Below are 25,314 nucleotides of genomic sequence, written 5' to 3' on the forward strand. Positions count from 1 at the left end.
GAAGAAAAATTCTAGTGCTGAATGGTGGCTTCTCTGTTGTCACATAGTTTTATCAGTATTATATCAACTATTTCATATAAGGGTAGTCCCAGTCGCTGCTTTAAAGTAGCTTCTTTTTTTTGGTGTAGTTTCAATCCTTGTTTGTTCCTTACAGTGGCTTTTGAGGAAATGAAACGCAGTTGTACCACGTACCCCAGCCTCTTCATCTAAAAGTTCTGCTTATTTAAAATTAAATGGCTAATTAGTATAGAGTTGCTTAACATGCATCCCTTTGTTTGTTTCTAAAGTGATGGTCAACACTTTATATTTGATATAACTTATAATTAATGGTATTCATTATCTATAAAGCCTGTATTAAATAAGGTAAAACAGTTTATTTCTCTTTCTAGTGCCAGGTTGGCCTCTCTCTTTGGTCTGGATCAAACAGTCTCAAGCCACAGCAATGAATTCTTCCAGTACACTGCTCCAAAGCAGCCTAAGAAGGGTCAGACAGCAGCTGGTAAGTAACTGGGCTTGAGCGTAGGGGGAAAAAACTTGCAGCATGTGTTTTGCTGGGAGAATGAGGGCCTTTGTGAAGTACAGCAGTGCAATGAGTTCACTTAGCTTTTCTTTAGTTATATTCTCTTCCTTTAGTACCCTCTCTGCACTCTAGAGGCCTTTAGTGACTTTGGAATATCACTCTTTGTTTTTTAATCCTCTTCTGGAGTTATTTTTCCTTGGGGGAAGGAATGTGTTGCGTCATTGTCGCTGGCCAGTGAATGTGGCGGTTCTGTGTCGCTGACAGGTATTTCTGCTTCTTATTCCTCAGCAGGTCAGGCAGCCCAGAAGGCTCCTGTGGCCCTAGCAGCTGCAGGAGTGCCATTGGTGTTCGTGGCCACTGCGGTTCATGCCTATCGATAGTAAGTGCAGCAGCGGTTTCCTGCATGACCTGTTAGAGCCTGTGTCTCTGGGAGCTTAAGACCTAGTCATAGAGGGAACATATTTTTGGATGAGTGGGGGGAGACCATTGCTTATAGACATGGGTCTGCATGGCAGAAATGCTACAAGTTGATGCAAGTTTCTGCTCAAAAGAAGTTTCGGTTATTGCGCTGCAGTTTGGGGTTACGCAGTTGTCACATAAATGGCAAGTTCTGTATTTGGCTGTTACGGGGAACTGCATCCTGGGGTGCTGGCCTGATATTTGCACCTTTTCCGGGCAGCTCTGTCAGATGCTTATGTCTCATATGTTCCCTCATGGAGAACTGAGGCATGAGCATAGAGTGACAGCAGTAAAATTCTCTGTCCATTTGTCACTGCCATCATGTAAAAGCTCATTTGCACTGCATCTGTGGAAAGAGTAGCTTTCAACTCAAACTCCATAATATATGCTCCTGTAACTGTGACCAAGCAAGAAGGTTGTAGTTTCTTTAAGCTAAGAAAGGCTGCCTGACATTCTAGGCATGAGGAAAGGGACCTGAACTCTAAAGAAGAAAAACTCAGCAACAGTAGAGAGAAATCTGAGGCAGGGACGGTTCTGCAGCTGAACATCTCGCTTGTCTTCCAGTACAAATGGGCAGTACTTGAAGCAAGGCAAGTATGGAGCAGCTGTAGTGGGGAACCATGCTACTAAAGAGGTGAGAAACCCTTCACTTAACGTTTTGATGCTGAGAGTGTGCTGGTATGAGGCAGTGTTTCTCTGAGCTCACGAGAATGCCTTTGATGTTGGAGGCCTTAGTTCCACTTAGGCCTTCCTGCCCTCCTGGATTTACTTATGGCCCATCCATTTACCTTGGTGACATTCTTTTCTGCAATCCATGATTTTGTAAGATATCTTACAACTTGTGCCTGAAATACTTTGCAGTGTTTCAGGCACTGCACCTTTGCTAATGTTTCTGGACGTGATTTTGATACTTATTCAGAACTCCTTTGACAACTGGATCATAAATCTGTGCATGTGGAAATCAATATAAAGCAAAACTTTGTCCAATAGTACAGAGATGCTTTGCTTAAGTTTTGTTATTTTGATGTCAAAAATGTCTCTCCTCCCCAGTCCTTCCTTTCCAAGTACTCATCTAAGAACATAGCACTGGAGTGCCCAGTAAATTGATGTGTTTAAAAGATAGTTTGAACACTCTGATCTGTCCTTGATGTTGGTATTGATCGTGTTTCATATCTCCCAATTCCTAGTTCATGTTGTCTCACTAAGTTGCTTCTGCTTTGGCAAGAACAAAAAAACCCCAGTGGTTTAGTAAACTAATTCCCGAGTCACTGATGTGAGAAGTGTTCAGGTGTGGCGTTCGTGGGGGAGCTGGGAGGGACAGGGCTGGCAGAAGGGAGCTAATGCAGCCTTTCTCAGGCTGCCTTTGTAATATGGCAACCTGCACAGCTGGGACCAGTTAGCAAATTACTCCCAGTTCACCACCTAGCTGTGTTGAGTGAAGAAGCCATTGCTAGAGGTGCGTAAAGGAAAGCACTTTTCCTTACTAAATCATGTCTAGTAGAGCCACATATGCCAATATAATGGTCTGTCTGCATTGTTTAGTACTGGGAAAGCTTCCTCCAACTTATTATTACTCAATCTTTGACATTGTTTTATGCCTGTATGCCATGTTTTATGAGTTCTATGTATTGAAGGGCTAGTGCACCATATTTTTACACAGTAACTGTGAAAAATGTGGGATTAGTTAAAGCATCTTGCTTATTGCAAAATAATTAGTTTGAATTGCTTAATTCCTGTAGCTAAGTAAAGCTTGCATATTTTCAAGGGTTTTTAAAAGGTGTTACAAAATTGTGTTAAGTATTTTTGCTGTGAAAAATGCTGCTGCAGGGTGTATTTGGCAAATAAATACTGTAGCCTTAGGCTCAGAATTTGACAGAGCACGATAGAATGGAAGATGTTTTGAGTTTCTGCTGTTTTTTCTTTTCCCCTGCCCAATTCCTTGTGGAATCCAGTACAGGATCCTCCTTTACATCAGTCAGCAGCAACAGATCGCATCTGCAAGGATCCATCCAGGCTTCATCCTCACGGTAAGACTCTGGATGAGAAACTTTCCCATGATCTCTACTGTTCAGAGCAAATAGGAGTTGACTCTGAAATGCTTTCTTAAGTCTTAGATTATAGCCTTTGAGATTACACATCTGGCTGATGCAGCAAGAGGTGTCACAGTGACTGGAAGCACTGTTCTGCTCCTCCTACTGATGTGTATTGCACAAGAGACTGTTACATCTGCCTTTTGCAGAGCTCTTCATCAGCAGATTTCATAATGCAAGCTCATACACTGTAGGAGGTATATTATTACCTCTAGGTCACCCAGGAGATGTTTTGAGTTTTGCACTTCTACAATGGAAAGAAACAGAACAAAATTCCTCTTGCTAATAATTTGTAGTTAAATGACACAGAGAATAAAACTGAGCAAGCAGAAGGAAATGATAGCAAGGAAATGTTTTCTCTCAGAAATTTGACACTCAGCATTTTCCTGCTAAGAACAATTTGCAGCATTGTAAGTCCTAAAATGGGATCTCTTGGGAAGTTCTGTTTTCTGCCAGTTTTACAGAAAATTGGTGTGTTTATTTGCTGCTCTTGGCTTGTCATCAGGTGACATAAAATATCTTGATTTGATAGATAGAATTCTACTCTGAAATAGTAGAATTTCAGTCCAAATTTCTGACCAGGATGCTAGCTGCTGCTTTATTTTGTAAGTGCATTTTTAAATATTAATGGGTTATGTACTTGGCTAGTGGTGACATGGATTTTTAGAAGTGAGGAAGGCGTGACTCTTCGAATCGATTCTGGAAGTCTACATATAACTAATATTTACACTTAAAAATCTCAGTATATATTATAGAACTTAGCTTCAAAGAAGCCTGTAAAAGCTTTCACCATTTTGTGAAAGCTGCAGCATCTATGGAGAACTTATTATAACTCAAATACTTGAGCAAATATTAATTCTTCCATGATAATGAGCACATAAACAAAAGCTAATTTGTGCATTCTGAATTTAGGGAGTAATACAGCAGGATTCTTCCTCTCCTTAATTTCACTAGCTCTTATTTTAAGCTTATTTTGGATGTGGAATTTTTTTTTTAATTTTAGAATGCATCTTTTAATGTATAATATAGGACTGATTTCCTTTCCTGCAGGTTCAGCCCAACAATTACAGTACATTCTATGATGATCAGAGACAAAACTGGTCCATCATGTTTGAGTCGGAAAAGGCAGCGATAGATTTCAGTAAACAGGTAACTCTTACTCTGTGCAATGTGTGACTGGCCTGCTTGTTTAAAACAACAGGCAAATGAAGATGTTATCTCTGAGGGCACCTTATTGCTGAAAGGTTGTCAGTCAGTCGTACTTTTTCATTGAAGTTCAGCTTTGAGTATCTGCATGACTGTGATTGAGGCAGATCTGCGACGAGCCTGGCTGAGTTTTGTTCATTAGGTACAGGCCTTTGAGGCAGGGAGCTTGTTACTTCTGATGGGATTTTTAATCAAGATTCTCAAGTAGTGCAAGACCAACAGTTCTGTAGAGCAGAAGATATTTACTTCTTATATAGCTCACCAAAGTTGAGCACAAGGAAACATGGAACACCTCTTAAGTGCATCTGTAACCTGGGCTTGATCAGTACAGTAAGAAATGGCTCAGATCTGTAATGAATCATAGTGGAACTTGCCACTCTGTTTTAATGGCCAGAGACATTGACAGGCTTTCCTTCTGCAGGTATGCATTGCCAAATGCAACAGCTCCCCAGTGCTCGATTCGGTCCTCTACCAGGATCTCCTTCTTGGAGAAGGGCAGGGAGTCGAAGGAGGAGACTCTCTGGAGATTGCCTATACGGGTTGGCTGTTCCAGAACAACGGGCTTGGACAGGTAAGGATATTTCTGCTACGTCCTAATACTGAGTGAGTGTGATAGTCCCTGGAAGGGACCTGCCACATCTAGCATAGTGTTGGTGGTGACGTTAAAGGTATTATTTCAGTCGCTTATGGCACCAAAAGTGAGGTCATATGTGTTACCTGTAGAATAATAAGGGATTCCACTGCTGTTCAGGAGGTGATTGAGATGTTTTCAACTTTCATAGGGACTCTCACACATTAACATTAATGAAAATGGTGAGAAGGGGCAATGAAGCTACTTATGCTCCTTTGGAAACAGCTTGAGGAAGTGATAAGAAGTGCCGTGTCTGACACAAAGTGCATCTCCAAATGTTAAAAGAATGAGATTGCTTTTACATCCTCTTTGCTAATAAGCGAAAAAAATGCTTTTATGTTCCAAAGCATTACCTTTAAAACACTTCTACTGTTCTTACTATTAGCGAAATTCATGGCAGAAAGTTTTGCATTTGCATCCATCTGCAGTTGAATCCTTTTGCTATGAAAAAAGACTTTGTTTTTCACCTTCAGGGGATTTTTTGTTTTTCTTGGGCTGCCTGGCATGCTTCTCTCTATGTATCAATGGTACATAGCAGAGCTTACTTCTAATCTCCTGAAAGAGTTGTTCAGCTGCATATGTCTTAGTTTAATGTATAAAACTTCTAGACAGTTGCTTGCTGCTTGATATAAGCCCATTGTGTAGTGTTTTATGTGGCCCAGTCCTGTCCATCAAGCTCAAAGTAGTTTTAAAGTCTGAGTCTCTAGCTATCATTCGCTTTAAGAAATTGTACTGTGCAATGGACTAGAAGCTCTAGCCATGCTCTCATGTCTGTCGAGAATTAATTTTGGAAGTAGCAGAATGGGAAATAGAACATAAGAGGTTGTAAGAGTTTATGAAATGTGTAAAGTAGTGTTCAGAATCTTGAAACAGTTGGGAAATCCATGTATTTTTTGTTTCTGTTCAACTCTGCAGGTGTTTGACTCAAATGTTAACAAAGACAAGCTGTTGCGGCTAAAGCTGGGATCTGGAAAGGTCATCAAGGTACAACTTCTGGCACTTTCATTATAATAATTGAAGTCTCAGAGCTTTGAATTACTGCAGATCTTGTTCAGGATCCACATACGCTATTTCTGTTACGTGTTTCATTTCATAGAAAGCGCTCTGTAACAGTGACTCACTCAAACGAAGAGAAACTGTAATGTCACTGATCAAACTGTTCACTTTCTCTTTTGTGGTGTCTCTGAAAACCAAAGGGCTGGGAAGAAGGAATGATGGGGATGAAGAAAGGAGGACGAAGATATCTCATTATTCCTCCGGCATGGGCCTATGGGTCTCAGGGAGTGGCTGGCCGTGTCCCTCCAGACTCTACTTTAGTTTTTGAGGTAGAAGTTAAGCGGGTGAGTGTCTCCTGCCAAGCGTTCATTTTACATCTGCTTTCTGGCTGTTGGGTGGCAGCGTCTGTCTGCAAGGTGAAAACCTGCTCTTGGCATGAGAACTACAGCTCAGAAACTGTTATAAACCAAATACCTCAGGAAGATACATATCTTTAATTTAAAAACAAAAAAAACACCACAAACCCCTAAACCCCAAAAATCCCTCTAGGCTGCTTACTAAGACATGTCTGTTCTAACTGTCTTGGGATCTTTTCATTGTCTTGTTTGTGAGTCACTTGAGAAAACAAAATACTCATAGTGAGGCATGACAGAATCTAAAGGCTCAGCTTCTCCAGTTCTGAATCAGTTGTATGCTTTTACTTGAAGTGCATGAGCTTGACAAAGGAGTAGGCATCAAAAGTAAAAAAGTTGCTGAAAACTTTTTTGGGAACCCAGAAAAACATCTTTTTTGTTACATGCTTTTTAAGGTGAAGTTGGTAAAGGAATGCTCTGGTTCGGATGGACAGAGTGTTAGTTCAAGGGATTCTCCTGCACCTTCTCCGGTACCTAATTCAGATGGCTTCTCTGCAGACACTGGTTTATTGCCTCCATCTATGATACCTCCAAAGCCTGGGTAAGGAGCAGCACGGTTAAAACAACTTTCTGTAATAAAGAATGGCAATGCTCATAAACATCTGGCACAATGCTGCATAAACACATCATGTGGCAAATGTGGGTCCTCTGTCTGCCAACTTAGTGCCATCAGTGTGGCAGAGGAATGCTTGCTAACAAGGCTTGTGGGAAATTTTCTGCTTGAATGCTGACTTTCAGGTTTAAAGACTTTGAAATGGGCACAGATGAAATAAGTCATTCCTCTACAGCATTATGGAGGTCTAGTGTGATTAAACTGTGTGGGTACTGCTACAGCAGCTTGCTCATCTTGGGTGGCAGTGTAGTCATAAGTTGGTCTTGGGTAGTGGTTGATTTGTTTAATTGCAAATTTTACGTTGTCATTTGTTGCTTAAATTAACTAAATGGATCAGTCATACTTTTTGGGGAGGTCAATTTAATCTTTGTTAATCTCCAATATCAACATACATGTTTGGCTTTTCAGGGAGCCAGCTGTTCGGGCCAAGTCAAACTCCATCAGTGAACAGCTAGCAGTAAGTGGTGGTGTTTTTTTCCTAACTAATTTGAAGCCTTAAGTAGGGAAGCTTGGTTGGTTTCACCTCTGCATTCAGTGTTGTTGAATATAAAGTGAACATCATGCAAGCAAAACACTCTCAAATGTTCATGTTCAGCAGATTAGGGCCTTGGATTTGAAGGGATTAGTAGAACATGAGGAACCTCAGTCCCAGTTCCTACTCTTAAATGCAAAGTTACCTTGACTATGTGGATACTCACAAGGCTAGTTGTCTTCTCAGATAAATGAGCAAATGTAAAATGGATAACAGAGTAATTGGGACATTCAGTGTAAGTTTGTATAGCTACATGAGAAGGCTATAGGTGTGCACCTCAGGTTAGAAAAACCTGCTAAGTGGCTTCCTTAATTCACACATTTTCTTGTTGCTGTGTTTTGTGCAGGGATAGATGCTCTATGTAATGACAGCAGTGTCATCCCAGGAGGAGAGTGTATAGAGGAAGCCAGACTAACAAATCCACAGTGTTATCTTGTGTGGTTGAAAATTAGTTTTTCACAGTCATTGAAAAATTTAAAGAACCAGAATTATTAAGTCAGTGATGTAGAAGAGTCTAATCCCAGTAGATGTCTCTGTAATGTCTGCAAACCCTGGGCTGAGAGACAAAGGAAGAGTAACTGCAAACATTTCTTTCAGAATCCAGATGTAGCAAAGGCAAAGCTAATTTCTCGGATGGCTAAAATGGGACAGCCCATGCTGCCTTTCCTTGCCGGGACAGCAGGTAGCCAGCTTGACTCCAGTGACTCGGAAATAGAGGTACATCACCGATCACATAAGTGTGACTTTTTTTGATGCTTTTTCTACAGTGTGAATTCCTTAAAGTGGAGTCCGTAGCAACAGCTCTCCCTTTGTACAGGGAAAGCATGCTCTCTTTCTGTGGCAAAAGGGTTTAACAATTCCACTGTTCCTATCTAGTTCAATTGGGTTAATTGGATAACACCTAGTCTCAAGTGATCTTGGGCTCAAACTGTTCAGTCATTCTTTGCCTTTCGTTGTAATATGCAGAAATTTTTTTAGGATCCAAATACACTGAGAGGCACAGCGCAACCAGTGGCTTCATCTTCCATGAGACCATCACAGCCAGCTCACGCAGTACTGCCCACAGTGTCAACACAAGGTAATACGCTGGTCAGCCTGGGATTGGTATAGAGAAAGTTCACTTCTTTGCAGGCTTCAAGTACAAGAGCTGTATGAATAGAGGGTTCCTTTCAGGAACTGAAATAGGAACTGATAGATAGCTTCTAATAACGCTTGCTGATCCAAAGGCAGAATAATTCATAAAGCACAAGACTGAAGTCCTTGGAGTATGTCTTCTTTGTGATCTTGTGCACACATTACTGCTTGAGGAAGAGCAGCCACAATGCATGAGCTGCGCTGTCATCATCTGTGCTGGGGTGGCACTGAGATTTCTAGGACATGTGATTTGTAAACGGAGCTGTTACAAATCCTTTCCCAGTGAACAGAATTTTTTTGTTTCAAAATGATGGAAATAATGGCGAAGGGCATCAGAGGGCTGGCAGCTCTGGAGTGGGCTTGACCTGTCTTCCTGTGATGGAACAGTAATGTCAGCTGCTGGTCAGCTGAGCGGCCTTTAGAGTCAGGAGTAACATCTATGTCAGTAAACTTCAGAGCCACCTTTGTTTAATGAAAAGAGGTTGTCTAAATGTAGCTAGAAGTTAAATTTCTGTGAAAGATTATTCTCTTCTTGACCTTTTTCACTTGTTTGTATTTAATTTTCACAAGGCTGCAGACAGGCTTGTGTTAAACTTTTGTATATTTAGTGACTTTTTTGGCCATTTCACACTGAGTGAGTTAAATTATTTCTAGCTACTTTATGGCATGCTGAATTTTTTTCTTCCCTTTCAGTACCTCAAGCATCTGGTTCTGTACCCCCGGTATCTTCTGCTGCTTTAATACCTGCAACAATCCAGCCCCATTCAGCTCTGCCTGGAGGAGCACAGGGCTTTCAGGTATCAAAATGAAATCAAGGAGAATATTGGCACTTCTTTCCTTTCCCATAAGTCTTACTGTCTTCTCCATTGCTGGGAGCAAAGACTTTATAGCAGCATTTAAGGATGAGAATCCCAGGCTGCTCCTTGTGACTCTTCTTTGGCATTCTCAGGTTTCTATCACATGCCTCTTCGAGTTTAATCAAAAAGGGCTCATTTCCTGCCTGCTGATGGCTTCTTAAAGTTGAGCTAAGAATTAGCCAGACTTTGCCTAATACCTGCTTTTGTAGTGGATAAAATAAAAACTTCCAAGTAGTTGTAGAGCAGGTGAAAACAAAAGCATTTTAGTTGAAATTTTTCTTGGTGATGGTCTGTTTTTCTGCAAGAGCTGATTTGCACACTTAACATGCTTGTGGGTCATGGATTTTCATCCAGCAAAAGAAAAATCTTGTGGTGCTGCTGCTGTCAAGTGATGCAATCTGCTTGCTAACAAGGAAACTTTGGGGGCTTGACACACAATGTATTTGCCGCATCAGGTAGTGAGGACTTAGTACAAAGCTATCATACAAACAATTCTATGAAGTCTAAAACCAAGCTTATTTACCCTATGGTTTTTGTAGTTATTTTCACTTAACCCATTTTCTGGAGGGTTTGGAAATCAAACAGTGGCCTGTGCTGCATAGAAGCACTGTTTATTTTTAAAGGGTCAAGGCAGAGGAAGAAAATATTTGATAATGAATGTAAACACTATGTAAAAAAACAAAACAAAAAAAACTCCAACCAAACAAAAACACCAAAAAAGCCCCAGCAAACCAAACAAAATAAACCTGGTGCTTTGCTTTGGCTTTGCATTTTCCTTGTATTGAAAATGAGGAAGTTGTGGCAAGTAACAAGATAATAAAGATAGGCTTTTCTGTTTGATGAAATAGAAACTAGTCATTCAAGTGACGTTTTAATCTGACAGTGATTTGGATGTATTGTTTTGAAAGTTTGACCCTGATGTCCTGAATTCTTCTAGAAACTTGGCCTGAGTTGTATTGTAATCTTTTTTTCCTTGCCTGAGAGAGTAAATTGATACGAGTGACGTACTCCTAGCATTTACTGCATTCTTCAGTTTGTTTAGGTGTTCTGATGAGCAGTGAAGTTGTAGTCAAGTTGTGTTGCACTGTTTGAACCTTTCCTAGGAATAGCCTTGTGTTCAGGTTAGCATAACTTCAGATTACTGCACCTCTGGTAAGCCGCAGTGAGCTGTTCACATGCTGGTCTTTGCCTCTCACAAACGTAGGGTAACAGGCTCTTGCTTAAACTGCAGTGAGGAAAGTAACTTACTAAGCTGTGGTAACTTGAACATATATCTAAACCTTGAAAGAAGAGTGGCTTTGTTGCTTTCCCTTTACTAGGACTGTTGTGTAATTGAACTTCCTGCTCCCTAATTCTTTTTTTTTTCTTTCCAAATATCATCCTTGCTCTGGGGCTTTAAAAAAACATGAAAACTACTTAAGTGTGTGTGGGGAATATCAAAACATATTCTGATCTATTGAACTTGTTCTGCAAGGCGTATCCAGGAATGGCATTTGCTTACCCCCAAACTGCTGCGTCTGCTTCTCAGCTCCAGCCTGTGGGACAGATGTATCCTGCACCTTACCAAGGTATGTTTAAAAAAGTACATGCTTTTCAGAAGGCTGCAGTACCTGCAGTAAACCGTTTATAATGGTGATTTAGGTAGCAGTGGCAGCATACACACATTCATCCTGTCTGTAATGCCATGCTGTTTCACAAATTCTTATTTTTTGGTACCAAATAGGGGCGAATATTTCCCAATAAGTATCCATCTTTTTCTAACCTTAAGGAACTTAATGCAGTGTGAAAGGGGAGGGAATTTCTAGGTGTATTTCCAAGGCTGTGTATTACTAAAGGTATTTTATAGCTGGTGCTTCAAGTTATACTTATAACTGTAATAGTAAACAGCTATCCCACCAGCCAGGAAAAGAATTTAAGTGTACATACAGGGACCTTTACTAAGTGGGAGGACATAGCCCAAAAAAAAGGTGCAACCTAAGAAGGACTAAAGGCATTTAAAGAACCATTTAGGTAGTCCCTGTTGGTGAAGACTTGAGTATAGCTGAGCCTTTCTTGGAGCACCTTTTTTTTAGTTCAAAGTTTCAGAAGCTGACCTTTGTTCCTCTTGTTTGATTGTACCTCTTTGTGTACTGTTCCAGTGTGTCTGGGGGCTTCCCTCTTGTTGACCTAAGTGCTGTCATGTGGCTCAAGAATTTCCTGTAGTCATAAACCTACCTATTCATGTTATTTGGAAATACCTACATTATTAGTTTTCCAAATACCATGTCATTTTATTTCTGGGAAGAGTGTGGCTGTCCTATCTGGCAGGCTTCAAAGTGCTAAGCATTGCTTTTGGTATGTCTGCATGCAGACGTTTTCCCCTTGTGACTATAGATCTCTCTGCTTTCCGTTCAAGCACCCGGGGATGTTGCTTCCTTTTTGATGGCAGAAGCCCGGCAGCATAACACTGAAATCCGGATGGCTGTTAGCAAAGTAGTAGATAAAATGGATCATCTGGCTGCCAAGGTAATGTATGGCATAGGCAGGCTCGTTAACAACGTTACTGCTGTTTGCTCTCCAAATGTAGTCTGAGGAGGTGGCTCTATTTAACTACCTGCATTAAGTTTGTAAGTGATGTACTAACTTAGTGAAAATTCTGATATTATCAGACCTTGAAGTGGTAGCAATTCAGTGACTATGAAAAAGCTAAGCCTAGGCTTGGGGGAAGGTGATGTCTCTTACTGTCTTAAATATCGTATGATGCGTTGTATTTGGAGAGGCTCCCTGCCCTTCAGGAGGTGTCACAGTTGATACAGTAGCGTATACCCTACAGCTCATCAGATGGAACAGTGAAATGGATCTTTGCAGATGTCTGACTCTTACCTACATCCATTTCATCTGGCTTAAGAATGGATTATGCTTACAGGTGGAGGAGTTGAAGAAACAGAACGCTGGTAACAGCTCCCTACTACCTGGTATCTCCTCTGTTACTATGGAAGCCTCCATGATCATGAGCAATATCCAACGCATAATCCAGGTGAGCATGGCCAGCCTTATTTGGCTATTTCCATAGGGCACTGGTGCCCGCTGTGTTATTCCTAATGAGGATAGCTGTACTGGCTTGACCCAAGAGCCCATCCACCCATCTGTTCTATTTTTGTGTGGCCAAAAACAACTGCCTAGGTAAGAGCATGAGAGAGACAATGATTTCCACCCCTCTCCCCCCAAAAAAGCTCTTCTCGACAGTTTGTGGTTTGGGTACTTTCTGAGCCAGAGTTGATATATTGGTATGTAGTAGGCCTTGGCAGGAAGTTCATGTGAGAGAAATTCCACCTCTTCTTAAACTGTTATGGACTTAACCCACAACATCCTGCAGAATGGAGTTTCACGGTTGGAGTACCATGTTGCAAGAACCACCTACTTCTGTTTTTCACTACTTAAGTCTAATGCTTTGTAGTTTTTCTAGGCAGCAGCCTTACAGTCTTGAGTTTTGTGGGTGAAAAAGTCAACCAGACGCAATATTCTCTAGAATGTGGTTTGGTAACTGCTGTCCCATGCCAGGATTCCTGCATGGTGCCTTCCTGTGATGTTACTGCAGAAGGTGATAAGTCTCACCACTGTGCTGCATCTGTACAAAACAAAGGTTTAGGTACTGCTGCCAGGAAGTCTGAGTAAGATGAATATTCATGCTGGGCTATGCTTTAGGAGAATGAGAGACTGAAGCAAGAGATATTTGAGAAGAGCAGTCGGATTGAGGAGCAGAATGAGAAGATCAGCGAGTTGATTGAGCGGAATCAGAGGTAAGGAGTGGGAGGGTACAGCCTCTCTGCATCTGCAAAGACTTTCTAGCTTACACTTGGTTAGGCATAACTAGGAGAGGTGTTCTTTAGGATAGAGACGTATTCTGATTCCCCTCCAAGGCATTAAAAGTGTGTTTTTCCTCTGCCTTCCACCGGGCATATCTCCAAAACTGGTTTACACTAAACATGAATGTGTAAAAGGAGAAAAAAACCCTCATGCTATCTTCTTTGAGCATCCTTGCTCTGCTTCTGAGAGTTATTTTACTTTTGCTAGTTTTCTAGTAAGATGGAAGAAATTGTAGGGGATGTGGCGTCCCTAGTTCCACTGTTGGGTGTGTGTTCCATTCATTTTAAGAAGGGGAATAACTTGTTTAAGGAAGTGGCAAAGGCCAGTGGATATCAGGTTATCAGGTTAACCGTGTCGTAGGAACATTAGACATTGCAAAGAGGTACAGCACTTATCCAAACTGATACAATCTCTGCTGTGCCAGGCACAGTCATTCCACCCTTTCGAGATCAGGCTGCTCTTAGTGCAGGACATCATGCAGAATTGTCTGGGACTTGTCATGAGGAAAACTGCTTTGAAATACCACCTTTCCTGTCTGAGCCTTTTGCTCCAAGTCATGTATTTACATAAATGCTCATGCAGTCTTCCCCTGTTCACAGATATGTCGAACAAAGTAACTTGCTAATGGAGCAGAGGAACCATTCACTGCAAACAACAAATGAAAACACACAGGCGAGAGTGTTGCATGCAGAACAGGAGAAGGTAATGGTGACAATGAGCAGAGCCATAGACCTCTGGCCGTAGGCAGGAAAGGGGCTTGTTGCAGAAGCCTTGTTAGTCAAGGCTTAAGTCAGTTCTCGTACAAGAGGACTGCAGTTCTGCACTTGTTTTGAAAGCTTTTTGTTTTGAGACAAATGTTGACTATTCCATGGCTTTCATGACGAAAGCAGCACAGAGGATATAAACGTAGATCTTTCATGCTGTCAGAGGTTGAATATTCTTATCTTACAATAAAGTGTCTGATTTATTGTTAACTTTGTAGGTGTATGGCCAACATGTTAAGGAATTGTGTGTATCACAGGACTTTGTCAGGTTGAAAATGTACTTCCTTTCTTTAGCTGCACTGACAGTTTCAGAAAAGTTTTATTCCTTCTGTTTAGCTGACATAAAGTGAACGTAGCTATAAGAAAAATTATTTCCTACTAGAGTTTCATTGTTGCACTTTTATGCTTTTTTTTAATACTAATCAAAGCTACCAATAATGTCTTGTGCTTTTGTGAAAGGGGCTATTGAGAAATAATTTTCAAGCCAGTTAAATGCACATATGCACGGTGTGCTAGCCCAGGAAGGCTAGCTTTGAGGTCTGTCACTGCATGGTGTCTTCTATGCTTTCTCAATTTCAGTCGTGCACTGCGCTCCCCCGCTGAGTTGTGTATCTCTTAAATTCAAATTTGAGATGCTAAATGCTTGCTCTGCATGAGAACCGTAACTTGGTGCACTTAAAAATGACAGAAACTGCAGCTTTCCAAAGTATGCTAGCAAGTGCGCTGAAGAATAGAGCAATATATGGCTGATACTTGTATGCTGGTGTGAGCAGGCAATGAAGGAGAGCTGGGTTTTTCCACTGAGAGCCTGGGTCACATAATAGTAGGGAGTATGAGAGATTCCAACCAGGAATAAGCTAGATTGAAATAATAAATAAAATTCTTTTCTGTCAGTGAGCACAACAGCCAGCTTGCATGATAAGTAGCTTGGGGAGGAAGCATCTTTCGGAAGTATAATATGATTTCCAGGAATCTTTTGGGCCTCATCTTCAATAGGACTCCACTCGATTCACCAGTCACTGCCTAGGTGATAACACTATTACATTAATAGGCTTCAGGCCAAGGCCAGAAAAGCCATGACTTGCACTGGAGAAGATTTCCCCTAGTTTTGTGAGAGTGTTGACTGTAAATACGAAGGCTGGTATTCCTTCCTCTTCCTTCTATCTAACCTAGCTTGCTCTGTGACTGCAATTGCTGAGATCACTATGGACAGACAGAATCAGGGAAGAGAATTTTAAGCTATTTTATCTATTCTTAAAAATAGGGGCTCACCATGTATTTTGTGATACAGGCCAGGCATCTGTACCCAGGATCACTGAGAAGAGGTATTAGTAGCTTGCTGTTTTTGGGTTATAGATCTTCGATGCTGGCAGAGCACATCACAGCTTTACACGAAGGCTTCGTGTACCATAATGACAAGCAATAGCCCATGCTCTCCAGTGCAGTGAAGCAGTAGTCATGTGTAGGACTGCTCCTACATCTGTGGTGTGTAACGTGCCTGTAAGGATGCATTTAGCTTCTTTCTTTTTAAACCAGCCTTCACTACCTTTTTCTGTCTAAGCTTTTACAGTTCTTGGAATAATTTAAAGGCTTCTCTGACATGCCTTAGGCTCCTGTAATGAAGCATTTTGCTTTTCTGATGATGATTAATGCCTCTGCCTTTCAAGTTGTGTTCTTAACTCTTCCTGTTTCCTGTCACTGCTTTCTCTTCCTAGCACATGCTGCCAGTGGATCGGGGCTGGGACCAGGTGAGGCAGTGTGTCTGCTGACTGTGTAGGTGGTAGAGAATTGTGCCCTAGGTAGTGCCAGCCCAGCTTCCTCTTGAACAAGCTAGAAGCTGATTGGCATTAAAAGAATTGCCTCAGATCTTGAATTAGCACGGATTTTCAACTTGGAAAAGGGCTTTATAGCTGGCAGTGTGGCCGCTGACTTGCTCTTTCTTGGGGAGCCCTTTCAAAGAACTTTGTTACATTGCTGCTCATTTCACTTCCCCCATGGGAGAAATAGGACATGATCATACAATTGTCAGAGCAGATACAGATCACATAAGATTCTTGGTACCTGAAAGCTGGAGGCTGGAGCTGAGCTAGCATAGATACGAAGCATTCACCGCAGAAACTTGTCTAGTACTAGTTCCTGGCATAGGATTTCCTTTTTATTTTTCTTTATTTGCCATTAAAGACAAAGGCAAGTGTTAAAATAACCTTTAGGTATGCCATGGGGTTTGGTTTTGTTTTTAGCATGCTAGGAGTTGGTATCATGAACTGCAGTGAGACATTTTTGGAAACAGAAGAGGAAAGCAGATCTGGTTTTAGCCAGACTCTGTTGAAATGCTGCCGCCTCTTTAAAATTAATGATCTAGTATCCCAGCCCTCAAGGTCAGTGCATATTCATCCTCACCATAGTTGGAACAATTTTGCTCAGAGCTCTTCTCTGCCAGAAGGTGATGGTCTTAGTCTGAAGAGAAACGCATTAGTTCTCTTATGGGGATAAATCAGAGAGAAACTCCAGTTCTCATGAACTTACCAGCTACAAGAACGTGAAAGCCTGTGGGGAATCTGTAGGCACGGATATGGAAGCTGTTTAGGTATTCCCAGCTGCAAGTGAGGTTTTCTGACGGGTGTAGTTCTGTCTTTGCAGAGCATCCTCTGAATTTTGTGTGGCGTGCAACAAGATTGGGAACGTGACTTTGTGTCTTTGTCTTGAGGCCTTGAGCCTCTCCTAACATAATGTTTACAAGTTGTCTAACAAGCTGTACTAGTACCTGGTTTTACATGAGTCACTGACTTTGAGCAATACTAAATTTAAACAGGTCAACAGATTACTGTGAGAACTGTGCTCCAAAATGACAGCCATGCCCGTGTGGGCACCTCAGGGCGACTGTGTGCTCTGTGCTGTGGAGGGAAGGTGCTCTTTTGGCTGGAACAAGCCTATGTTTTGTGTGGCTTTTCAGTGATTTGTAAGCTTATTGAAGATAATTAGATGTTGGAGCCCAGGCTTTTACTTGTATAGATGTTGTCATAGCCTGAAAACTCTGAGCAGAGCCACCAGGCACTGGTACTGGTCTTAAAAACATGGTGAAGCTTTTCAGAAAAACTCGCTGAGTTGAACTAATGTGGGGATGAGGTTGCTGGTGGCCTTGTGCAGCTTTCTAGTCTGTCTGGACAGGTTAAAGCCAAACAACTCACAGTAGCATGGCAAAAAAGTTATCACTACCTCTTCAGTTTGGAGATGTTTGAGGTGCTGGATCCCAGCACTTCCCTGATAAGGTCTCCAGTACCTTACCAGATTCTTCCTGTAAGAACAGTTCTGGCAGCTCCTCACACTTGCATATCATTTTTTTTCCTCCCTTTTTTCCTGCTCCACTTTGTGATATAGGCCAAAGTTGCAGAGGAGTTAGCGGCTGCCACAGCACAGGTTTCCCGGCTGCAGCTGGAGCTGACTGCCCACCAGAAGAAGGAAATGGGCCTGCGGCAGCAGCTGTCCACTGCCTTGCAGGAGGCCGAGCGACACGAGGCACAGCTCAACAAGCTGCAGGCACAGTTAACAGGTAAGACTTCATGTGCCTGTTCCACAAGAGCTCCTTTATGTCATTCTTCTTTTATCAGTCAGAGGTTTTTCCTTTCTTCTGGGGTGTCCATTCCTGCTTTCCCTAGGATCAGTCACAAGGGTATTGAAGAAGGATGTTGATGCACTGAAATGTCTGAAGGGTATGTGCATCCACTAAAAGGAAAGTGAGCTGAATCAATGAACAAAATCATCCTGTCACAGGGATGCCTTCTATAGAAGCAAGCTCTTGGCATTACTGTCTAACATCTTGTAGAGAAGCCAGAGATTTTCCAGTGGTTGAAACGTTAAGATAAAAGCTGAGGTATAAGCATTGCTGTTTTACGGAAGAAGCTCTTGATAAATTCAAGTGCCCACTGCAAGTGCACGCTGTGTTGTTGATTTCACTGTGCAAGAGACACTGTTCCTTCCCATCAGCCCCCAAATGCACTAACCTGAAATGTATGTAGCACTGAAACCCACAGTAAAGTGTGTTTTTGCAGAGCTCCAAGAAACCTCTGAGGACACTCAGACTAGATTCAAAGCTGAGAAGCAGAGCCGCAAACAGCTGGACATGAAGATTACAGCATTGGAAGAAGAGCTAACGGACCTGAAAGTGGAAAAGGAGACTCTTGAACGGGTATGTCCAGTGCCAGCATTACAGATGCAGGGTTTCAGTTGTTTGCAGAAATTTAACCCAACATTCTTGCTTGTAAATATGCAAGTTAGGTAAATCCTGACTCATATGCAGGATCCCTGTGCTGGTGGATCCTGTGGGCTTATGTGATTTTTTTTTTTTTTTTTTTTTTGAAAATATCTTAGCCAGTAATATGTCAACCTTCCTACCTCTGAAATAGTCTCAGCTTGATCTTAAAGTTATAAGCTTCCCTGCTCAAAGAAGCTCTTTCTGCAAGAGGAAGAGAAGCTACTTTGGTGCAGTCTGGCCTGTTCTATGTCCTGTTCTGTATTGCAGAATCTTGCAGAGAGGAAGAAGAAATCCCTCTCAGAGAGAGCTCAGGCAGAGGAAGAGATGGAAGAAATACGCAGATCGTATCAGCAGGAACTGGACAAGCTTCGACAGTTGCTGAAAAAGGCACGGACTTCGACTGACCAGGCAGCAGCAGAGCAGGTGAGTAGCAATGGGAGCTTCTCCAGCAAGTGTCTGGAGGACTTGTAGGAACCTGCAGTTAAGAAATAGTAACGAAAACTGCTCAGGTAGTAAAAGAATGAAAATGTTATCTGCTTGCTTTTAAGGGTTAACTTTAACACAGGGTTCATTTTTCTGGTTTTCTTTCTAAAACATCTTTGCTGGTGTTTGTTGGCCCTGCTTCTGACTTGGGGATTTACGCTGATGTCTCTCTAAGGAAGTGCATGATTTGAGTAGGCAGGAAGGCTGCTAGGTCCCGATCATGCTCTCACTCGAATCACAGGCCACTGACGTGACTGCAGAGTTTTGGTGCAGCGTTGATGCAGGCTGGTACACAGCATCAGATTTGGACTCTGTTAAAGAGAGTGTCAGACTGAGGGAAGGAGAGGCACCAAACTGAGTTATAGTAGAGAAAAGAATACAGGACTGCTGATGAGTGGAAGACTGCTTAGAAATATGCCCAGAGATCTGAAACCTGAGCCAGACCTTCAGGCCAGCCTGAGGGATTGTGGCCAGAATTGAACACGAAGGTGTGGGCAGGAGCTGGTGACAGCCGCAGGGCTGCCATCTGCGTGTAGGTATTCTGGCCTAGGGCAGGAGATAACGTCCAGCCCCAAGCTTTCAGCTGCTTGTTGTGCTAATACAGATTGTAAATGTGTGTTCCTAATGATCTCTCTTACATGATGGGCAGCTGTCACTCGTCCAGGCAGAGCTGGAATCCCAGTGGGAAGCCAAGTGTGAACGTATGCTGGCCTCTGCCAAGGAGCAGCATGTTAGACAGTACCAGGAGGTGTGTGAGCAGAGAGATTCCCTGCAGCAGCAGGTGTCCCAGCTGGAAGAGAAGGTAAAGGGCTGTTCTCTTGCTGAAATGTGATGCCAAATAACTAGCAACTGTACCCAGCAGTTCTGTCCCACCTGGTCGTGGCTTGACTTCTAATTTCTTAACTGTTACGGACTTTGATCTTGTTCACAGGATGTGTCTACTTTCATCTGTTACGTTGGGTTGGTGGGCTAGCAAATTTGCTACTGCAGCTCTGAACAAGGGAGAGCAAAGATGGTGTCAGTCTTGGACTAACGCAAACAGCTACAATCCCTTCTGCTTCTCTGCACTGTTCTGTCAGAGTGACTGGTTTTGTGCAGAAACAGTCTTGAAGTGGGTGATACTGAAAGGGACTATAAACTGATGGGCTCTAGTTCTTGTCTTTCAGCTTGCAGCTTTAAAACATTCGAAAAAAGCAGAGGAGCAAAAATTGTCTGAGTTCCAGCAACGTTTGGAGCAACTGGAGCCTATCAAAGAAAAGGTAAAGGGAATAACACAGCAGCTGAATATGAACTGGAGTGCAGTAATCACCTGCCTGAGGCTACCCATGTCCAGAAAAACAAGAACATGAGTTCTGGAATATGAGAGGGAAGGAATAACTTCACATTGCTTCCAGCAAACCAGAAAACAGGTCCTATGATGAGACCCAGCCCTCGCTTCACTGGGATCTCAGTAACGCCATGCCCATTCTTGGCGTTACTTGAACTTGAAGAGCTAATGACACGGTTGTGGGTCTCCAAGGTTTTGGCTTGGTTAGGTATCTTTATTTTGGTGCTGTTACTTTCAGCCAAGTCTTTTGCAAGTCTCTATCAAAGCCCTGCTTAAAACTGCACTTGGCAATTCACCCCTCACTAAAAAACTGTTTACAGGTAACTCACCCATTGCAAGGTTCACTGTGGTGGTGTCTGTGGAGTTGTTCTGACTTTGGGTTTCCCTTTGGCAGTATTCAGCATTGCAGTCTGATATTGTGGTGCTGAAGGCTCGCTATGAAGAACGCATCCGAGACCTACAGAAGGCCCAGGACGGATCTTCACCTGCAGACTTCACAGAAGAAGTGAGCTTGACTATCCAATATTTCTCCTTAATAAGCAAATCTATTCTATTTGCCTTGAATTATTTCTCTTTGAGCAGAGATAAGAAGGAGAAACACTTCTCCATAGAAGCACTGTGTTTCTAGTGGCAGGGTCTATAGAGGAAGAAAGGATGTGGTCTTCCTGCTGCCCACTTTGTTGCTTGATTTTTAGGTTAAAACTTAAGATTTGAAGTTTAGATTTATAAATTGAAAGAATAATAAGAAATAAGTGTAGTGTGCTTTGGGTTTGTGCAGCCTGCCTTGGTTTTGGAGGGGTGGGTTTGGTGCATATATAATGGTTCTGAATTAAAATGGTGTGATGTTTTCTGCTTTGTTATTGGAATTTCTGATTTGAAAAGAGGATTATTTGAAAACCAGATGTATTTGGGTTTATTATTCCTTCACCTGGAGAAGTATCTGATCCTGAGTCTAGTGCTTCACATGTTGATGAATTGTATCTTTGTTTCCTGTCTTGCTCTTTTCCAGGTAAAGAAGATAATGAATGGTGTATTTCAATCTCTGCGGGGTGAATTTGAGCTGGAAGAGACATACAGTGGCAGGACAGTTCTGGGTGTTGTCATGAACACTATTAAGGTACAACAGTGATAAGAGAGAAAAGGTGAAATGAGACTTGGGCTAAAAAGACAAATTTGCATTGTGAGTCTGAACTATCTGTGAAGCAGGCATTTGCTGTGGGTAGTAAAGCAGCCCAGTAGTAGATGATGATACAGGAATCTGATGTTTTACGTTTAGGGTACATAACCTACATTCTCTCTACTCAATTTTTCAGACTGTAACACTGCAGCTGCTCAACAGGCAGCAGGAGAGACGAGATCATGACAGTAAAAAGGAGGAACCTGAAACAGCAGCAGTGGGACAGGAGGGATCGCTTGGAGCAAAGGAAGATCACGAAGAGCCCGTGCAGCATAGCCCAGCGCAGAGTGCTGCGTTCCCAGCTGATCCTGGGGAAGCGACCACAGGCTCCATGGCATCTGACCAGGAAGGCGAGTCTGCTCCTCTGTCTGCCAGGCCCAGAACTCCTGAGGAGGAGCAGGCGACACAGAGCAGTGGGGTGTTGGAAGAGGAGAAGGTCCAGGAGGAGCATCCCTCTTCCGGAGCCGAATCCTGCCTGGATTGTGATAAGGAGCCTGTGCTGGCAGGACAGCCTGTTCCCGAGGTGGATGAGGACTTTGTCCCAGCTGAGCAGAGGCAGGAGAGCAATGCCATCAGGAAAGCTGAGACTGAATGCAGCCCCTCCAGAGTATCTTTGCAGGCAGAAGTTGCAGAACCTTCTGTTCTAGAAGCCAAGCCAGGAGAAGCAGATGTGGCAGTGCTTCTGGAAAAAACAGCTGCAGAGCAGAAGGCAGAGGAGCCTGGGGGCGGTTTAGAGCCCCCTCCCTTAAATGGTGAGGGAGGGAACTGCACAGACCCATCCAATGGAGCTAGCTCTGAGAAGGAGCCTGCTTCAGTACCCAACGCAGCAGAGCCGAGCTCAGCTGTTGTCAGAGAAACCCCAGGACAGCAGGAGCTGGGCTCCAGCCCCAGCCAGAAAGATCCCAGGTAAGGTGTGACTGCAGGTGTAGCCACAGTCCCATTTTCCTGCAGATCAGCTCAGTCTGGTACAGCAGCATGCCCAGAGGCTGGTACAGCTTGGCTGCTACCCAGCAGGGCTGAAGCACCATCACGATGCCAGCCCTGGGCAGCATGAGCCTGGTGCTGATGGAGACCAGGCTGTCCAGGGCACCCTCTGCTGCGAGGGCAGCTGCAGAACAGGCTGGTGTCTGGGGGGAGGCGGTGGTGCCCTTGCTCCTGGTGAACAGTTCCCAGCTGAGCACAAAGGGGAGTGTGCAGCTTCTCTAGGATCTGACACATTGGTGGCTGCCAGGTCTCATTACTGAGACGTTCTGCGCTGGCAAATAGTACGTGCCTTAAAAGTTTGTCCCAGGCACAAAACGTTTCCATCGTTCTTTAATAGAACTTATAAAACCAAGATCCCATCATCTGCAAGCCAACTGCTAATTCTTTATCCTCTTCTAGCCTTTTTGAGGATGACAACTTCTTTGAAACAGCATCTCAAAAACCACTGAAGCCTCAAGTTCCCTCTGAAGAGGAGGATGAGGAGGAGGTGGTACGTGTTTGTGTCTTTCCACTCCTATTAAACTGGTTCAGGTGTTAACAGCTTGTCTGTGAAATCCTTCCCACAGCAGCGGGGGACTGCCTGGCTCCTGCTTGCTGAGCTCGGAGCTTCCCATACGTTCTCTGTATAAATCCAGAGTGTCTGGGTTTGGTTTGTGTTGAGCTGGGAGGGGTTGCCTGGGCTGAGGTAGTCATGACAAACTCCTGCTGGCTTGAAGTTCGTGAGACATGCCAGGTTAATTGAAGGGTTTTTGTGTCTTGCCCCTTTCCTGTCCCGTTTAGCCCGTAAGCATTTCTCCTGGAATATTAAGCCGTTATATGAAAAGTACAAACACCTCAGTAATGAAGCTGCTTGATCCCATCTCCCTAAAGCTGATGGAGATTCAGAGCCAGATCTGTGTAGCAATTACTAAATCCTGGGAAGCTGTTAAGACTGACAAGTTTCCCTCTGGTTTTACTTTCAGAGCATGAAGGGGCGACCCCCTCCAGCTCCGCTCTTTGGTGATGATGACGATGATGATCTGGACTGGCTGGGATGAAGAGCTGGCTGGTGAGCCCGTGAGCCCTCTTCTCTGGGCATGGCCTCTTCCTCTGCACTTAGCACTTAACGAGCTGCATACGTGGGGACAGTTGTGAACAACCAGGGACTTCCCAGGCTCTTGTACTGCAGCCGATGGGGCCTGAGAGCCAAGTGGCTCTTTTTGCACTCATGGGCACTCAGACCCATCGCTCTGACCTGACCAACACGTGCAGAGGTTGGGGATGAGCTGAAGGAACCAACCAGTCTTACTGCACATTTGTATTGCTGTCCTACTTCTGTGAACAGTTGATTCATTAATATGAAACTTTATGCAAATATGAACTTTGTAAAGTCCTTCAGAAGAACAAGTCTGGCAGGACCCTGCAGGAGGTAACTACTTTTTAAAAAAACAGACTGCAATCTTTCCTTCTTCCCCAGTAACGATCTCCTTGGAAGATTCCTGTTAGTTCCTAGGGACCCTACACCAGCTTCTCACCAGGTATTAGCAAGGTGCAGTGGGAGATTTCTGCCAAGACCCCAGGCGAGTGTTCCCTGTGAGCCAGCAGCTCCTCACAGGCGCCTGGGGAAGCGCCAGGGCTGAGGCGGCTCAGGTTGGCGATGTTGTACGTTCAGAGCTGGGGCACGGGTGATGCTCGCTGACCTGCAGCCTGCTGAGCAGGGGCACCCATCAGTGATACTGCGAGTCAGGGCTCTCAGACCAGTGCTCCGAGCACAGATGTAGCACTGAGTGATGGCTGTTGTAAGGAGCCAAATCCCCAGCTGTGTTTTCTGGAGGACCCTGAGGCTCACGGAGGCTTCTGGAATGATTCTCTGTGCAGCCAGCTCATCTGCCCTCTGTGTGCAGAGGTGAGATATCGTTTGTTGTTGTTGCTGGGTTGTGTTTCCGTGGCAGTAGAAGCAGCATTACAGATGTGTAATATGCTGATTGTCTAGTGAGAGTTCCTGCAGGCACCCAAGCCCATCCCCTGTGCCTCTTTCTCTGCTTCTGTTTAAAGCGTGATGATCGTAGCACAAGTTAAAACTTAGTGATGGTGAGACATGAGCTATAACCCAACCTCACCTGGTCTGTGGCAGCAGCTGGGGGTTTAGGGTGTAACTTTCCAGACCAAGAGGGGCAAGCAGTGAGGACAGGCAGCTGGGCAGACACCCTGGGTTTCTCACAGCACTTCCACACTCACAGGCACTAACACAACTTATAGGTATGAGCAGTTCGTAGTATCTTCAAAAGAAATAAACCCCACTTCACTTAGTAAAATGGAAGTGCTTAAAATGCACCATAGTTCAGTTTCTACAACTGCCTCTTAACGTCTCTGAACTGATTTGATCTCTGTCCTCCTAAATGCAATGTCTTGGCCAGGAGGAAGAGGGGGAGAGTGCTGGGCATTCCTGGGCTGGAGTGTAGCAGGGTGGCAGGTCCCTGCCCTCGTGCTGCGCAAATTGTCAAATGCAGCTCAAATTGTGGACGAGACCGAAGCCTGTGACACAGCTGACCTGCTGCCACCGACACGCCTGTCTCGTGGGGTAAATGTTGCTGGGGTTTCCTGGGGAGCCACTCCAGAAGTCAAAGCACCCGCTAGTTACTCAGTGCTGGAGGTGGTGGCATGTGACACCTGGATCTTCTGGGCCTCCCCTTCTGCTGCTCTGAGTGTGGGTACCCTGACCCGGCCCCTGGACCCCCCTCTGTGCCAGTGTGTCCTGGCAGGTCCTTGCTAATACTAACAAATTCCACTTCTCGTTTCCTGTTACAGACAGACAACCTGAGGGATTTGCATTTCACTTCTTGAAAAATAAAGTGCAATTAAACCTGTATTTTTTCCTTGCATGGGTTTTACTTCAGTCTGGCTTGATCTGTTTCTATGCATTTGAAAACTGACTTTGCTCTGACTCAAATCAGAATAATTTGATCTAGAAACTCTTCTGGGAGTATTCTTGCTGTTAAACCCCTCTCCTGGGAAAGGAGAGAAGGTCCCTTTGTGCCTGCCTCTAGCTCT

The 25,314-nt window shown here is 43.6% G+C and overlaps 1 protein-coding gene across 2 annotated transcripts in view; it reads left to right on the forward strand.

The window, feature by feature from the left end:
* FKBP15 (FKBP prolyl isomerase family member 15) overlaps positions 1-25,114 on the forward strand; it is a 26,365-nt gene extending 1,251 nt beyond the window's left edge. Inside the window, exons 2-30 of one of the 2 annotated variants that reach the window (XM_068413735.1) lie at positions 390-499; positions 809-899; positions 1,544-1,613; positions 2,932-3,006; positions 4,120-4,218; positions 4,697-4,846; positions 5,822-5,890; positions 6,103-6,246; positions 6,711-6,856; positions 7,337-7,385; positions 8,058-8,177; positions 8,439-8,538; positions 9,288-9,391; positions 10,926-11,019; positions 11,847-11,956; positions 12,357-12,467; positions 13,136-13,230; positions 13,897-13,999; positions 15,777-15,809; positions 17,440-17,611; positions 18,111-18,247; positions 18,581-18,736; positions 19,446-19,598; positions 19,963-20,055; positions 20,518-20,628; positions 21,133-21,240; positions 21,437-22,206; positions 22,684-22,774; positions 23,247-25,114. In XM_068413735.1, the coding sequence (XP_068269836.1) occupies positions 390-499; positions 809-899; positions 1,544-1,613; positions 2,932-3,006; positions 4,120-4,218; positions 4,697-4,846; positions 5,822-5,890; positions 6,103-6,246; positions 6,711-6,856; positions 7,337-7,385; positions 8,058-8,177; positions 8,439-8,538; positions 9,288-9,391; positions 10,926-11,019; positions 11,847-11,956; positions 12,357-12,467; positions 13,136-13,230; positions 13,897-13,999; positions 15,777-15,809; positions 17,440-17,611; positions 18,111-18,247; positions 18,581-18,736; positions 19,446-19,598; positions 19,963-20,055; positions 20,518-20,628; positions 21,133-21,240; positions 21,437-22,206; positions 22,684-22,774; positions 23,247-23,321 (3,739 nt within the window). In that variant the 3' untranslated portion in view covers positions 23,322-25,114. The remainder of the gene's footprint in view (positions 1-389; positions 500-808; positions 900-1,543; positions 1,614-2,931; positions 3,007-4,119; positions 4,219-4,696; positions 4,847-5,821; positions 5,891-6,102; positions 6,247-6,710; positions 6,857-7,336; positions 7,386-8,057; positions 8,178-8,438; positions 8,539-9,287; positions 9,392-10,925; positions 11,020-11,846; positions 11,957-12,356; positions 12,468-13,135; positions 13,231-13,896; positions 14,000-15,776; positions 15,810-17,439; positions 17,612-18,110; positions 18,248-18,580; positions 18,737-19,445; positions 19,599-19,962; positions 20,056-20,517; positions 20,629-21,132; positions 21,241-21,436; positions 22,207-22,683; positions 22,775-23,246) is intronic. The other variant, XM_068413736.1, reaches the window with a different exon arrangement.
* The last annotated feature ends 200 nt before the right edge of the window (positions 25,115-25,314 follow it).

The sequence above is a fragment of the Nyctibius grandis genome, chromosome 16 (genome assembly GCF_013368605.1).
Source record: "Nyctibius grandis isolate bNycGra1 chromosome 16, bNycGra1.pri, whole genome shotgun sequence".
Taxonomy (NCBI): Eukaryota; Metazoa; Chordata; class Aves; order Nyctibiiformes; family Nyctibiidae; genus Nyctibius; species Nyctibius grandis.